Consider the following 14408-nt stretch of genomic DNA (forward strand, 5'->3'; position numbering starts at 1 on the left):
TATAGTTATCTTTATCGTTATCTTTATATTTATCGTCCGTGGTGTGAACGGCCCTTAATGCAGTTATTGGAGAGAGGTTGATAAACTGATTAAGCGTGTGTGAATTACCCGAGTCTGTGTCTCTCAACAGTGTTCGGCAGCAACTTATTGTTCAGCTTATCTTATTGTCGTAAATTTTATCGCAGTCTTGATATGATATTGTTTATCGCCAAACCCTATTACAGTGGTTAACAGCTCACTGGAGAGGAAGATTATCAGTAAATAATCACATTCAATTTCATCTCTCACACAAAGCTGTCACATGACTATGTAGATGTAGTGGATTTAGAACATGAGTCGTATCATATTTAACATAATTCTTCTGTGGGACATTTTTTGGTTCCCATACTCTGTAACTGCTCTCCATATGAGGACGAGAGAGGAGGTCAGAAGTCAGACAGGAAGGTGTGTGAATGTTGTAGTGTTGCTGAAGCAGGTGTGAACAGCACAGCACAGATTCCCTTTCTCACTCGCAGAGACCATGAGTGATCAGGTTTCCGCAATGAAAAGGAACATTGTTTGAATTGCTGGCGTCGTCCACGGCAACCGGAGAGATGGAAGAGAGACAGAAAGAAAGAGAAGAAGAAAAAGAGGCCAAGTGTAACCACAGAGCAGTGTGAGGTCAGCGCAGGCCTGCTATTCATCACACACACACACACACACACACACACACACACACACACACACACACACACACACACACACACACACACACACACACACACACACACACACACACACACTCTCTCATCATTTTAACAGTTAATTAACACGCAATCATTGCAGTTTCTCAGTCTCGCTATTATTTTTCTAGATGGATATTCACAGGTTCATTCTCTGGTGGGTGTACGTCGTTTTTAAATTGGGATGTTGTCTTGCTTTCCAGGAAAATATGTAAATGCATGCATTTACTTGAGAAGCAAAATTGGATTAGATGAGACTTGTTTTCAGAGAGAATATATATTGAACTATGTTATTGTTTCTCCATTTTCAAGCTTAAACCTCCAGATACATTCTCTGAAAACAAGTCTTAGAAGCTTCTCAAGAGAATTTGATCTTGTTTTAAGGATAAGATATTGTTCTTTAAATCAAGACAAAAATATTGATTTTAGATTTTTTTTTTTCTCCCAGTGTAACAAGCTCCTAAAGTTCAGCAGACACTGAGTCAGTGGGTGAACTGCATTGAGAGATTTCTGTTCAGACGCGTCCGTGAAGATTCATGCTGAGCTTTTCTTTTCTAATGTGCCGCCCAGCCGGCATTTGCCGACCGTTGTTTAGATGAAATCCTGTGAGGAGTGTGGAGGAATCTACAGCGCCATGGCTGAAGAAATCCTATTTTACACAAGCTGTGTGCATGAGGTCTGAATTATTAACATACACTTGGAAGAGAACGACTCTTAAGAGCTGGTTCTTTTTAATAAAACAATTGAAAGGATTCATGGACAACTTATAGGATTTAAAGGGAACTTATTATGCCCTTTTTCACAAGATGTAAAATAAGTCTCTGGTGTCCCAAGAATGTGTCTATGAAGTTTCAGGTCAAAATACCAGATAATTTATTACATCTTGTCAAATTTGCCCCGATTTGGGTGTGAGCAAAAACACACTGTGTTTGTGTGTTCCTTTAAAGCTACAATATGTAAAAAAAAAATTGGCTGCTAGGGGTCGCTAACTTCTTACAATAACAAAGGCGTAGGTTGATGACGCAGTGATAAGCGGAATTATGGATCTTGTCGTCAAGCTGATAGATCTAATAATGTTTATGGATTAGGGCTGCACGATATTGGAAAAAAATTACATTGCGATATTTTTTTCCCCAACGATATATATTGCGATATTGAGAGCCATAACTCCAGTCTAAAGACAATAATTACCATTCCATGATATTAATAATTTCACTAATAAGCAAGCTTCATTTCAAGTGACAAAAAGGTCACTTAATATTTTATTCCAAAATTAGAACATTTCTGTAAACACAAAGCAGAACACATTTTTAAATAAAACAGCAGCTTTACACCAACCCCCTGATTGGTTTACAACAATATAACTTAAAATAAATATATTTTTTATAAAACAACTTAAGCATTTTGGTTCACAATCTTTTAAGTCAACTTTTCTTAGCCAAAGTAAAACAGTGTTGGTGTTGGTCACCATAATCATATGAAATAAACAAAATGATATAAAGCTTTAATATATTTTGTATTAAATCTTCTAAACAGATTAGAGAACATGTTTCTGTAAACAGAAAAGCCGAACACATTTAAACAGCAGCTTTACACCACACCTGTCAGCGTCACCACTCCCACCACGCGCATCAAGAGCTGAGGGAGCACCAAAAAAATAGCCTAATGAAAAATCTATAATTCTAATGCCGATATTATTATAGATACAGACCTCCCAAGTCCTACCGGAAGTTCCGGGAGTCTCCCGCATATTGATAGCGGCTCACTGATGGCCCGCGAATTAGTTAAAATCTCCGGAATCTAGAGCGAGCGCGCCCGCGAGACGTGCTCCAAACCGCGCAGCGCGTGCACGGCAGAGAGGCAGAGAGGGAGAGAGAGCAAGAGACCGCGCGCGTGCCTCATGAAGCGCGTAATATCTCCCGCTGGTGCTACTGTGCTACTACCCTTCACATCGCATGTTCCGACGATGTGACTATCGCTCACTCGCACATCGCGATGTCGATGTTAAAATCGAATATCGTTCAGCCCTATTATGGATGAGTGTATACATGCTAATAAGAGACAGATATCAGCGCCATACACGAGTCCCGTGGATATAAAGGAATAAGGACATTTTATTACCGAACTACCCGCAAGTCCTGAATTAATACTCACACCAGTCAGTTTATTAGACAAATTAAACTTGTGAGGTAACGCAGCGCTGCTTCACTCGCTCTACACTATCACACTAAACTGCATTTGTGTGTTGAATGTTTTTTCTATGTGTTAGTTTGTCTGTGTGAGATTAGCCGTAAGCTAGATCCACATTAGAATAACATACTGATCATATTCTAACAGTTCATCATGTTGAGCTATATAGCATTGATTAGTTTTATGTACATTTGCTCTCCTGTCTAATAAAGTACAAGAGCGTTGTCTCTGTCAAGTCCAAGTTTGTCACAGACGTGGAGCTCTCGCCGTCTCGAAAACGCCACGCCGATATTGATCCTTTTGTCCCAAAGTCTGCTTGCCATGGTCCATAATGTTTGAACGAAACAACAACAGCGTGAGCGGTCCTGCTAGACGTAACGCAGTTGTCCACGTCTGTCGCCATGGTTACTTTGGCTGTACGTGCGGAAACCAGGGATAACGCGGATATTACGTCATTGACAGGCGACGAGCGAACAGGGAGTCATTATTTAAAATGGGAATTTCTCTGAAATTAAAAATCTTTGGGAGCTTTTGGGATATTGTAAGTACAGAACTGCAGGAAATATATCACACTGTCCAAGTGATTTTTGGATATTTTATTACAAAAATCTTACACATTGTAGCTTTAAGTGCAAATGAGCTGCTGCTCCACGTCCCCTTTACACAAGAGCTTCGGATCCTCCGGCAACAACAAAAATGGAGAATCTCACGCAGCCAAAATGTCAGAATTTGTCAGTAGCGGTTTTCAGACTTGCATGTTCGAAGCAGAGTCGCACACTGATGAAAGTTACAACTTTTAAATGGCAACTGGACGTTTCTGAATGGTTAGTGGATACATTTATGTTGTTGTTGTGGCGTTAAGTTGATTTAACTCATCGACTAGCATCTACCGTTGGTGGATTTTTACCATTATAAGCTGGTTGTTTACACGTGGACACACATCTGTGTTCAAACATCTTATTGAAGTGAATTATGCATAATAGGTCCCCTTTAGATCAAACAATTTGTGATTGGTTACAATTAACACCACTAAACTCAGTCACAGTAGTTGTATATCTCAAGTGTGAAAGTGTTGAGATGGTCTCTACATAAAGCCACTATGTGTGAATCAGTGTCCATTTCAGTCAATCGTTGCAAACAGCGTGTTTTTGTATTGTTGTAGTGTGGTTATACATTCTTTTTAAATATCAAATTGTCCTTAAATTCTTGTTTTTTTTATTATATTAGTCTTAAAATGTCTTGAGTTTCATTCAAACATCAAAATATGGTACAAAAGCAGTGTGTTTTTGTTTAGCTTGTAGTTAAGACCAATTATTATTGGTTAGGAACGTTAGTCCCTGTGGTTGAGAGAGGAGACTGTGTGTGTAGACAGAGAGACGTCTAGTCGAGTGGATTGGAGATTATGTTCAAGGTCAGGAAGCTGAACAGTTTTTTCCAGTTTTTGGACTGCATCAATTTTTATATCACGATCTCCAACCCAACCCTGTTCGGTTTCCATGTTTTATGGGGACTTTCCATAGATATTTAATTTTTTATACTGTACAAACTGCATTATTTCCCCTAACTTTTATAATTCATTTTCCTCATGGGAATCCCCCAAAAAAGTCCCCTCAAGGTCAAAAATGTCTGGTATTACTGAATGTCCCCACAACATAGGGTTTACCAGGAAAACACACGCGCACACACACACACACACACACACTGTTTTTAGAGATGTCATATTCTAGACTTTTGCAGAAATTTCTTTTTAAGTGATGTTAGTCAAGATAGTTGGTTAAGTATTTTTTTTACCAGAAGAGAGTGCAACAGTTCCATTCATTTTCTCCATAGGGAAATAGATTTTAAATAACTTAAGACTTTACAGACCCACGTACTGTGAGCTACTTGTGTTGCTAATTGATGGTATGCTTTTGTTCAAACCATCAATCTGCATAATTAGACCCTTAACTTTCTAATTTCTAATTCTTTCTAACTTTGTCTTTTTGTCTGATTTGCAATTGTTTTTTTTAAGTTTGTAATGTTGTGATTCACCTCATGGCTGGTTGGTTTAGTTCATGGCTTATAAAATCTTTTATGATGACGTTTCCCCATTGGCATAGGCCCACAGCCATTACATATTTAAAACAGTAATATCCTATACTAAACCTAAACTAATCCTGACAAACTATATATCATTTGAAAGCTTACAATCTCTAGTTTACATATTTGGTGACTGATTCTCTAAATAGATTACAGAGGAGCCGTAATTTATCAATTTGCAACAAGAATATTTTCATACTCCTAAGGCGTGTTTAGACCTTTATTTTGAAATAGTGATGAACATTAAAAATCATGAAAGAATGGTAGAAACCTCAGTTTGTTTTCATGCCAAGAGTTCAAAAGATAGCATCTGTTCAATTTATTTCAGAAAAAAAGTTCTGAAAATGTTTTTAATATAAAGAAAAAAATAATAGATTCACGATTTGTGATTTGGCAGCGAGCTATAATCCACATACGTGTCCTTTTGTATTTCTTAGAGGTTGAATTCATTTCAAAATCTACTTCATAAATTGTATGAAAATTGTAAAAATAGTGGTTCAGATGAGATCACTCAGACAACATATGGAAATGAAGGCGCCCTTATATGGGCAGTAATGTCAACTGGTGGAAAAGTTTGGTACTGCGCCCAAACAAAATCTCACTGAAAGCTTATTTTTTAAGATATCAACCTAAAATTTGAAACAGAACTTGTTCAGATTTTTGGCTTTTTTTTCTTTCTTTTTTTTCCATTTCATTTATAGAGTCCACCAGGTTTTGAAAATATATATTTTATATAAAGTAAGTATGAATAATTAAAATGTTAAAATTTTCATAAACTCAAACTTCTATAACTTTTTTTTCTGTTTAACTTTGTTAATTTATTTCACTTCTACAAAAATCTGCCAAATGTCTTCTTTAAAACTTCTATACATCTATATTCCACAGCATTCTTGAAATACAACCATTTAAGTTCGGAATGTGCATTTCCATGTCTATTAAAAAAAGGGGTTTAAAATCCCTATGGGAAAAACATTTCAGGAATCATTGTATCTGAAAAAGTTGACGCACACTTTCGCACTCTGTAGTTCTCATATTTCATCAGGACTTGCCCAGTAAGTGAATGTGGAATAAGTGATGCGTGATTAATATGTAAATGTCTGTGGTCACATGGTAATGAATCATGGTTTTGACATCATGATTATCATGATCTGCTTTTCAGTTTAGCTTCAGGAAATATTCTGCACTCTTATGTAAAAGAGCAAGAACAGTGACTTTCTTTTTAAATCAAACTGATGTAAAGTGTGAAATGATTTGATCAATCTCTAAAGAAAGTGTTTTTCAAATGTATTGATAAAGCCTCAGTCTGTGATGTTATCTGACTTTGGCCCTCCTGTGAATTTGGCATCATCATTCCTGATGCATTTCATAAAAATGTAAGATTAATCGCGATTTAACTATGACATTAATGCGATTAATCGTGAGTTAACTATGACATTAATGCGATTAATCGTGAGTTAACTATGACATTAATGCGATTAATCGTGAGTGAACTATGACATTAATGTGATTAATCGCGAGTTAACTATGACATTAATGTGATTAATCGTGAGTTAACTATGACATTAATACGATTAATCGTGAGTTAACTATGACATTAATGTGATTAATCGCGAGTTAACTATGACATTAATGTGATTAATCGTGAGTTAACTATGACATTAATGTGATTAATCGTGAGTTAACTATGACATTAATGTGATTAATCGCGAGTTAACTATGACATTAATGTTAAATAATCGCGAGTTAACTATGACATTAATGTGATTAATCGTGAGTTAACTATGACATTAATGTGATTAATCGTGAGTTAACTATGACATTAATGTGATTAATCGCGAGTTAACTATGACATTAATGTGATTAATCGTGAGTTAACTATGACATTAATACGATTAATCGTGAGTTAACTATGACATTAATGTGATTAATCGCGAGTTAACTATGACATTAATGTGATTAATCGTGAGTTAACTATGACATTAATGTGATTAATCGTGAGTTAACTATGACATTAATGTGATTAATCGCGAGTTAACTATGACATTAATGTGATTAATCGTGAGTTAACTATGGCATTAATGCGATTAATCGTGAGTTAACTATGACATTTAATGCGATTAATCGTGAGTTAGCTATGACATTAATGTGATTAATCGCGATTAAATATTGTAATCGTTTTACAGCCCTAATATTTCATCGCATGAGAGCTCAGCACATTTGCTGTTTTCTGTGCAGATGTTGTTGTTCCTCTGTAATAAAGTTACTCTTTTCTGCTCCTAATTTTAAAGCCATTTAATTCAAACCACAACCCTCAATGATATAAACCCAGATTTCGAAATACTTTGGACCCCTCAGAAATGTTCTTTTCCCCTAAAGCTGCAGATCTGTAGTTCGAGGAGCTCTCTAAACCTCCACAGAAACAGCGGTTAGTTATGATGGGATCTGCCTCTGTGTGTTTCCTTCTCAGTAAAAGCCTGTAGCTCTCAGACGGATTGTATGACGATAAAAGCATAAATGTCCTGTCTGATGAAAGTGTGACGTGACTCGGATGAGCTGACTGACTGCTGGTCATGTGTAGTCGCTCAAGGACATGTTTACCTGGTTAAAGGGATAGTTCACTTTGAAATTAAATGTTGGTATGTTTTAGCTTACCTGAAGTACATCCAAGATGTAGGTGTCTTTGTCTCAGTAGTTTAAATTTTGATATTTTTAGGTCAAACCATTCTTGTCTGTCAGTCATATAATGCAGGTCTATGGTCATTGTCTCCAAAAGCATGCAGAGAAAAGTCCAAATTTAAAAATTCCCCATGGTAAGTGCACATTGATGGCCTAAGACACGAAACAAGCGGTTTGTGTGATAAAACGAACAGTATTTATATCGTTTTTATCCCTTTTACACAACCACGTCCAAGTGATCTGTTTACACCAGATTTCTTCCCCGGAAACTAATCTAACCGCCTTCGATTGGACGTTGCATGTTTAAACTAAGCAGAAACGCGTGTGATTGGCTGTACGGCTCAACGTATGCCTTTGATTGACCTGAACCATGAAGCGAGTAGTGTGTCAAGATAGAAGGCTTACAAATTGTGAATAAGTGAAAACTCAACACTCCCGGATGAGTTCGCGCGAGCTTAGGCCATCAATAAGCTAAAACATACCAAAATTTTATTTCAAAGTGAACTATCCCTTTAAATCACACCTCGCAGAGTCCAGTGGGCCGATCACATTCCCTCTTCTACACTGAATGAGTTGAACCTAATGAGAGACATACCTGAGTTTCTCTTCAGATCTACAGAGCCTTAGTGAAAAAAAGTGTGTGTGTGTGTGTGAGAGAGAGAGAGCTGGCATGGATTTGTGTTTCGACTTTGTTCATTCAAAGTCCCCGGTCTGTGTGTCCCTCAACAAAATAATACTTAATTTAGGATAGTTTGACTCTGTCTACAGTTGGATTCATTTTATATTGAGTTTCCCCTCAAATGTCTACTCTCAGACTGATAAAATATAATTGGTGGAAGCCAGTAAGATCATTTTACTCAAACCCAAAGTTTCATTGTTACTCTCTCACAGTGATCAGACTTAATCCACTTTCACTCTTTCCTATTTCACACACACATTTAACTCTATCCATTAATCGGAAAAAGATCACACACTATTTAAAGTCATATTTCAGCAAAAGGAAAAAAAGGATGAAAATCGTCATTATTTATTGTTACAGTCGTTCAAAATCTGTGACTGACTTTCTTCTGTGGAATTATTTAAAAATGTCTTGAGGATTGTCAAACAAAAATAAAAGGGAACTGTTGGACTGTCAAGCAAAAAAAAAAAAAAATGAGGGAATTTATATGAGGGAAGACAAAAGTCAATATTTACTGAAAATGTCTGCCACCATCATAGTTCTCACATCTTATTTGTCCTCATGCTTAGATATTTCACATTATGATGTTCCATGAAAGAAAATAAGGCATACTTAATATTTGTGGAATGAAATGTGGGGTGAATACATAATTACAAATTGGGGAGAAGTAAACTTTTAACTGAACTATGAGTAAAATCTAATCAATTCTACACAATTATAATTATTTTGAATGTTCAACCAAAAAATTTAAATAGTCATCATTTGAAATCTCTCAGATTTCTTTAAAATATCTCCATCTGTGTGTTTCGAAGATGAACAAAAATCTTATGCATCTGAAACTAAATTATGAAACTAAAAACTTATGATAGGATTTGTATTTTTGAGTGAACTATTCTTTTAATGGTCTTAATTGATACTGTATACAATCACATACAGACTTCAACTTTGTAATACTGTAACATGTTAGTTGACCATGACCTCCAAAAAAAAAAAAAAAAAAATCTGTTGTTTTTTTTAAAAGTAAGAACGTGTAGTTTGTGGCTGAAAAAATGTTCAGCAAGCAAAAAAAATATATATATATATAATAATAAAATGTCCTTTATGATTGTTGCTTGTTGACAGTTGCATTAAGAGCAGCCGCCCTGCGGGACTGCGACTCCATCATTTTGTTAAACCATGGAAAAGATTCATCGGATGTCAATTTTTTTTAAACCTTCTGACTATAAAGAATGAGTAATTCTGTAATAAGTGATTTTGTGTGTGTGTGCAGTTATTGTTTTGAAGTGATTTTCTTTTTAGTAGACAAGGGCTGCTTTCACCGGCTGATATTAAAGCAGAGAGGAAGCGCTTCTCTGGCAAGACTGTAGAGGAACTGATTACAGCTTTGATGTTGTGGTTTCTGTGAGATGTCCAGTGTTTTTGCAATAACTGAATACTGACCTGTGAAGGCTGTGATCTAGGAAGGGGTCTCATCATCTTCATAATACACATAATAAGCAGTCTTAAAGATTATGAAAGTAAATGAAGAGTTATTGTGTGTTATTAGCTGTAATTGATCTTGAGTTGTGTTTGTGGTGTCTCAGGTGTACAGCGCGTTCTCCAATGAAGACTACGACCGGAGGAATGACGATGTGGATCCTGTGGCGGCGTCGGCGGAGTACGAGCTGGAGAAACGGGTGGAGAAGATGGACGTGTTTCCCGTGGAGATCGAGAAAGGTGAGGATGTGTCTTTCACAAAATACTCTGGACTCTTTCTGGGATTTATTGATTAATAAACCAACAGTCAAAACCATTTAAATTTGAGTTGAACTTTTAACGACCACATTCTGGACCTTTTTGTTGTTGTTATAAATCAACTTGAAATGTCATACAGGGGTTTTCCGCAGCAGAAACGGCCATAATATTAGTTTTCATGCTTATTTTTTCCATCCTCTCACTGTCCCTTAAATTAAGGCCCATTCACAACAAGAATTATATATTTAGAACGATTTTTAGAACTATATCTTTATCGTAATCTTTAGAATGATAAGAGTAGCAGTTCACACCACAACTATAAGGATAACGACACTGAGAAATGATATCGTTGGAATCACTTTCAGAACAATTTTTTCCCAGCTGATGAACATAAAAACATTGACAGCCAATCAGAATCCTTCCAACTTTAACGAGCTCGATTGTTTAAAGTGGCAGACGACAAAACTGCAGCGCACACTTCGTTTAAAGGAGAACTCCGGCGCAAAATGAACCTTTGGTCAAATTACACATTGTTACCTAGTCAACCGTTATCTGAGATTTGTTTTCATGATTATCGAATGTAAATAGTTTTATCTCTAAAAACAGTTTAGCCTATAACGCTAGTATAACGCTAGTATATTGGGCATTGAGTAATGACAAATAAAAATCGCTTGTTAATACCACTAACAAGGCTCAAAATAGCCCCACACTAACACGGCAGCATAATGAGGGTCCCTACCTTCAAACCGAAGCATTGAGAACTGTGTAAGTGTCCAGACAGTTTAATAAGAAGATATTTTATACATACAGTCAACTTCGCGAATACAGGCAGAAGCCATCTTTGAAAAACAGACTCTATCAATCGATCTACGAACCGCCGATCCAAATGCGCTGAACTGTGTAGAATCTCATATGGTCCAGCGGACTTGGATCGGTGGTTCGTAGATCGACTGATCGAGTCTGTTTTTCAAAGATGGATTCTGCTTGTATACGTGAAGTTGACTGTATGTATAAAATATCTTCTTATTAAACTGTCTGGACACTGTCAAAGTTCTCAATGCTTCGGTTTGAAGGTAGGGACCCTCATTATGCTACCGTGTTAGTGTGGGGCTATTTTGAGCCTTGTTAGTGGTATTAACAAGCGATTTTTATTTGTCATTACTCAATGCCCAATATACTAGCGTTATACTAGCGTTATAGGCTAAACTGTTTTTAGAGATAAAACTATTTACATTTGATAATCATGAAAACAAATCTCAGATAACGGTTGACTAGGTAACAATGTGTAATTAGACCAAAGGTTCATTTTGCGCCGGAGTTCTCCTTTAACAGAACGATATCGTCGGCTGATGTGGATGTTAATATAGTTATTGTTATAGTTATATTTATAGTTATCGTTCTTTGTGTGAGCGGGCCTTTAAACTGTTTAAACCTTTAAACGATCCATTCCATTTTTTTCAAACATTAAATATTATGGAACGGGTCACATAAAAATATAATGAATATGTAATATAGTGCTTATATTTAGCAAAATGTTTTTTTTTTCTAGCTAACTATCAAGCAATGCATATTGAATGGCTTTCCTGAGGTAAACGTAACATTTACAAAGCTGTTTGAGCGATTACATGAGACAGGATTGTTGTATTTTAATCAATTATAAGGCATCTTTCAGCATAATTGTTTATTTCGTGCGGTAACGATTTATGGGCAAAACACTTTTTTTATTTAGTTCCAATAAACCCTCTACAGACACACTGAAGCTTGAGTCGCTGAGTTGGCTAGTGCATTTTTTATTTTACTCGGCAAACTTTTTACATGGAATGCAAGAACAATGCAAGTGAAAAAATTAGACACAAATATCATATAAAATATACATTTCAAACACTATTATAGACAAGTAAATATTCTGTGATAAAATAAGAAGCAATAATCAAATGGTAAGCAATAGCACAAATAAACAATAGACCAAAGATACAGAGAGAGTATCTGGCTTTATGTCAGACTCGCGCAAGTTATCTTTCGCATCTTCTTGCGCTTGAATGTTTAAATAGGCAAGGCTAAAAACACGTGCAAATGATAGATAGATAGATAGATAGATAGATATATAGATAGATAGATAGATAGATAGATAGATAATGATAGATGCAGCACAGTCCTGTCGAGCCCTGCATTTAGATCTAGCGCATAAATTCTCTTTGCTTAGCGCTAAACTTTTTTTCCTTTAACTCAATCACAGGTTACTGAAATCGTACAGTTTACTAGCCATTGGCTTATTAAAGACATTCTGTAGTCGTCTAGCATATTTGCTTGCATATATGCTACCAAAAGAAAGCTACGCCTTTCCTGTATCTCAAACAGTAGAACGATGGCGCTTGCAACGCCAAGGCCATGGGTTCGATTCCCAGGGAAAGCAAGAACTGATAAGAATGTAAATGTGTACCCTTGAAATGCAATGTAAGTCGCTTTGGATAAAAGCGTCTGCCAAATGCATAAATGTAAATGTAAATGCATATGCAAGTGATTTACTCCTATTGTAAAGGGTTGAATAAATGTTCAAATTGAACTGCGGAGGAACTGTGCTAGAGTATGTCTGCATCAATTGTTGCAAAACTGATATTCGTAATTTAATAAAAATGTTACTGTAATATTGCCTTTTTCAAGACAAACCTTGAATAATTCAGTCAAGAGATTGGCTTAAAAACACTGATTCATCCAGTAATGAAATAAGTGAAGTATTTATGAGCGAGTCATTGAATCATTCTGTGTTTCTGTTTGTCTCTGTTCTCTTTGTGTAGGTGATAAAGGGCTGGGGATCAGTATTATAGGGATGGGTGTTGGGGCAGACCAGGGCCTGGAGAAACTGGGCATCTTCGTCAAGACCATCATGCAGGATGGAGCCGCAGAGAGAGATGGGAGGTGAGGTCTCTACAGTCGAATTTCGCACAACAAGCGGTGATTTACTGAGCAGGGCAGTAATTATTAGTTGCCAGCTGTGGCACATCTGGAGCCTCACATGTAGCCTCCTTTACATGGGGTTTACTGTGGGTTTTTACACATGTTTCTCATCCAGCACACTGAAAAACACACACCTCTCCTCAACGGGTCCTGATACTCTATATTAGAGCTGCACAATTATTTGTTAATACACAACCAATCTTATCCCTAAATGACAACAATTCGGCTATGTTTATTAAACATTTGACAAGTACGATCACAGTGAACATTCAGACCTGCGTTGCTGCTGATCCAGAGAGCAGTTGACATTAGAGTGCGGATCGGGCCGCATTTTTCTGTACGAGCCCGGCCCCCGTCCGACAGACAGTGTTGTGCCTGAACGCGTTCATTGAACTCGTTCATATTTTGGGCGAACGTGAACTGAACGTACTGTATTACTGCCTGATGAACGTTACTGTGAACCCGTTCATTCTGGTGTCGGTGAACGGCATGCTCTCTGTTTAACTTCGTTCAATAGGGTGCCAGATTTCTATAGAGCCTTCCAGGCAAAACCCGGCTAAAACACCCCGTAAACCGGCCTTAATATGTAGCGGGAAAAAACACCCAATCTGGCAACACCAGCCACCAGTGTCTACCGACTCTCTTGTTCGATCTCGTTCATCAAAATGAACAAATCTTTTTTCCCCGAGTCATTTCGTTCATTTAAGGGGCTTTAAATGTTATACTATTAACTGGCAAATTCCCCGAACACATCCACTTACGCAATTGATCATATTCTGAATGATTAAATCATTATAATGCAGTCAAAAATCGTTTACAGGGAACATAAATAATTACTTTACCTTCCGAGTCTTTCGTTCATTTGTCACGTGACAGACGCAATGAATGGATTCATAAACGACTCATCACTAAAATCAAAACAAAAAGCAGCATGTAGGCGTCGCATGATCATTTAAACGAGTTTTATGACGAGGTCGGTGAGGATGGGAAACATCTGACGCACAGCTTCTGTGTTAAAACTGATCAACTAATTGCTGTGGTTCTATATGGGCTGTGGCAATCATTTTGAAAAATAATAGCTCGCAGCAATATGAAAAAATAAAAGAACTATGAACTAGTTCATTTTTGAAACTGTGAACTATGAACTGAACTAATTCATTTTCAAATTTGTGAACTAGTTCATGTAGAAAGTGAACTTCCCCAACACTGCCGACAGAGCAGTAACCGAACCCGACCCCGACAGGCATAAAGATATTTTTGTCCGAGCCCGATACAGTTAAAACTAATTTTCTCATACTAATGACACATGTACGTTTGTTTGAGTGGAAAACCCGCTTTTATTAAGCAACTGTAGGAAGGCATTCAGAAATGTC

General features: G+C 36.8%; 1 protein-coding gene across 3 annotated transcripts in view; it reads left to right on the plus strand.

Annotated features, from left to right (window-relative positions):
• The window catches only part of ppp1r9ala (protein phosphatase 1 regulatory subunit 9A-like A), a 76182-nt gene that overhangs the window by 28342 nt on the left and 33432 nt on the right, over positions 1–14408 (plus strand). For all 3 annotated transcript variants that reach the window (XM_079619803.1, XM_079619804.1, XM_079619802.1), the window contains exons 3-4: positions 9930–10062; positions 12876–12996. In XM_079619803.1, coding sequence (XP_079475929.1) covers positions 9930–10062; positions 12876–12996 — 254 coding nt within the window. The remainder of the gene's footprint in view (positions 1–9929; positions 10063–12875; positions 12997–14408) is intronic.

The sequence above is a fragment of the Phoxinus phoxinus genome, assembly GCF_949152265.1.
Source record: "Phoxinus phoxinus genome assembly, chromosome: 7".
Classification (NCBI taxonomy): domain Eukaryota; kingdom Metazoa; phylum Chordata; class Actinopteri; order Cypriniformes; family Leuciscidae; genus Phoxinus; species Phoxinus phoxinus.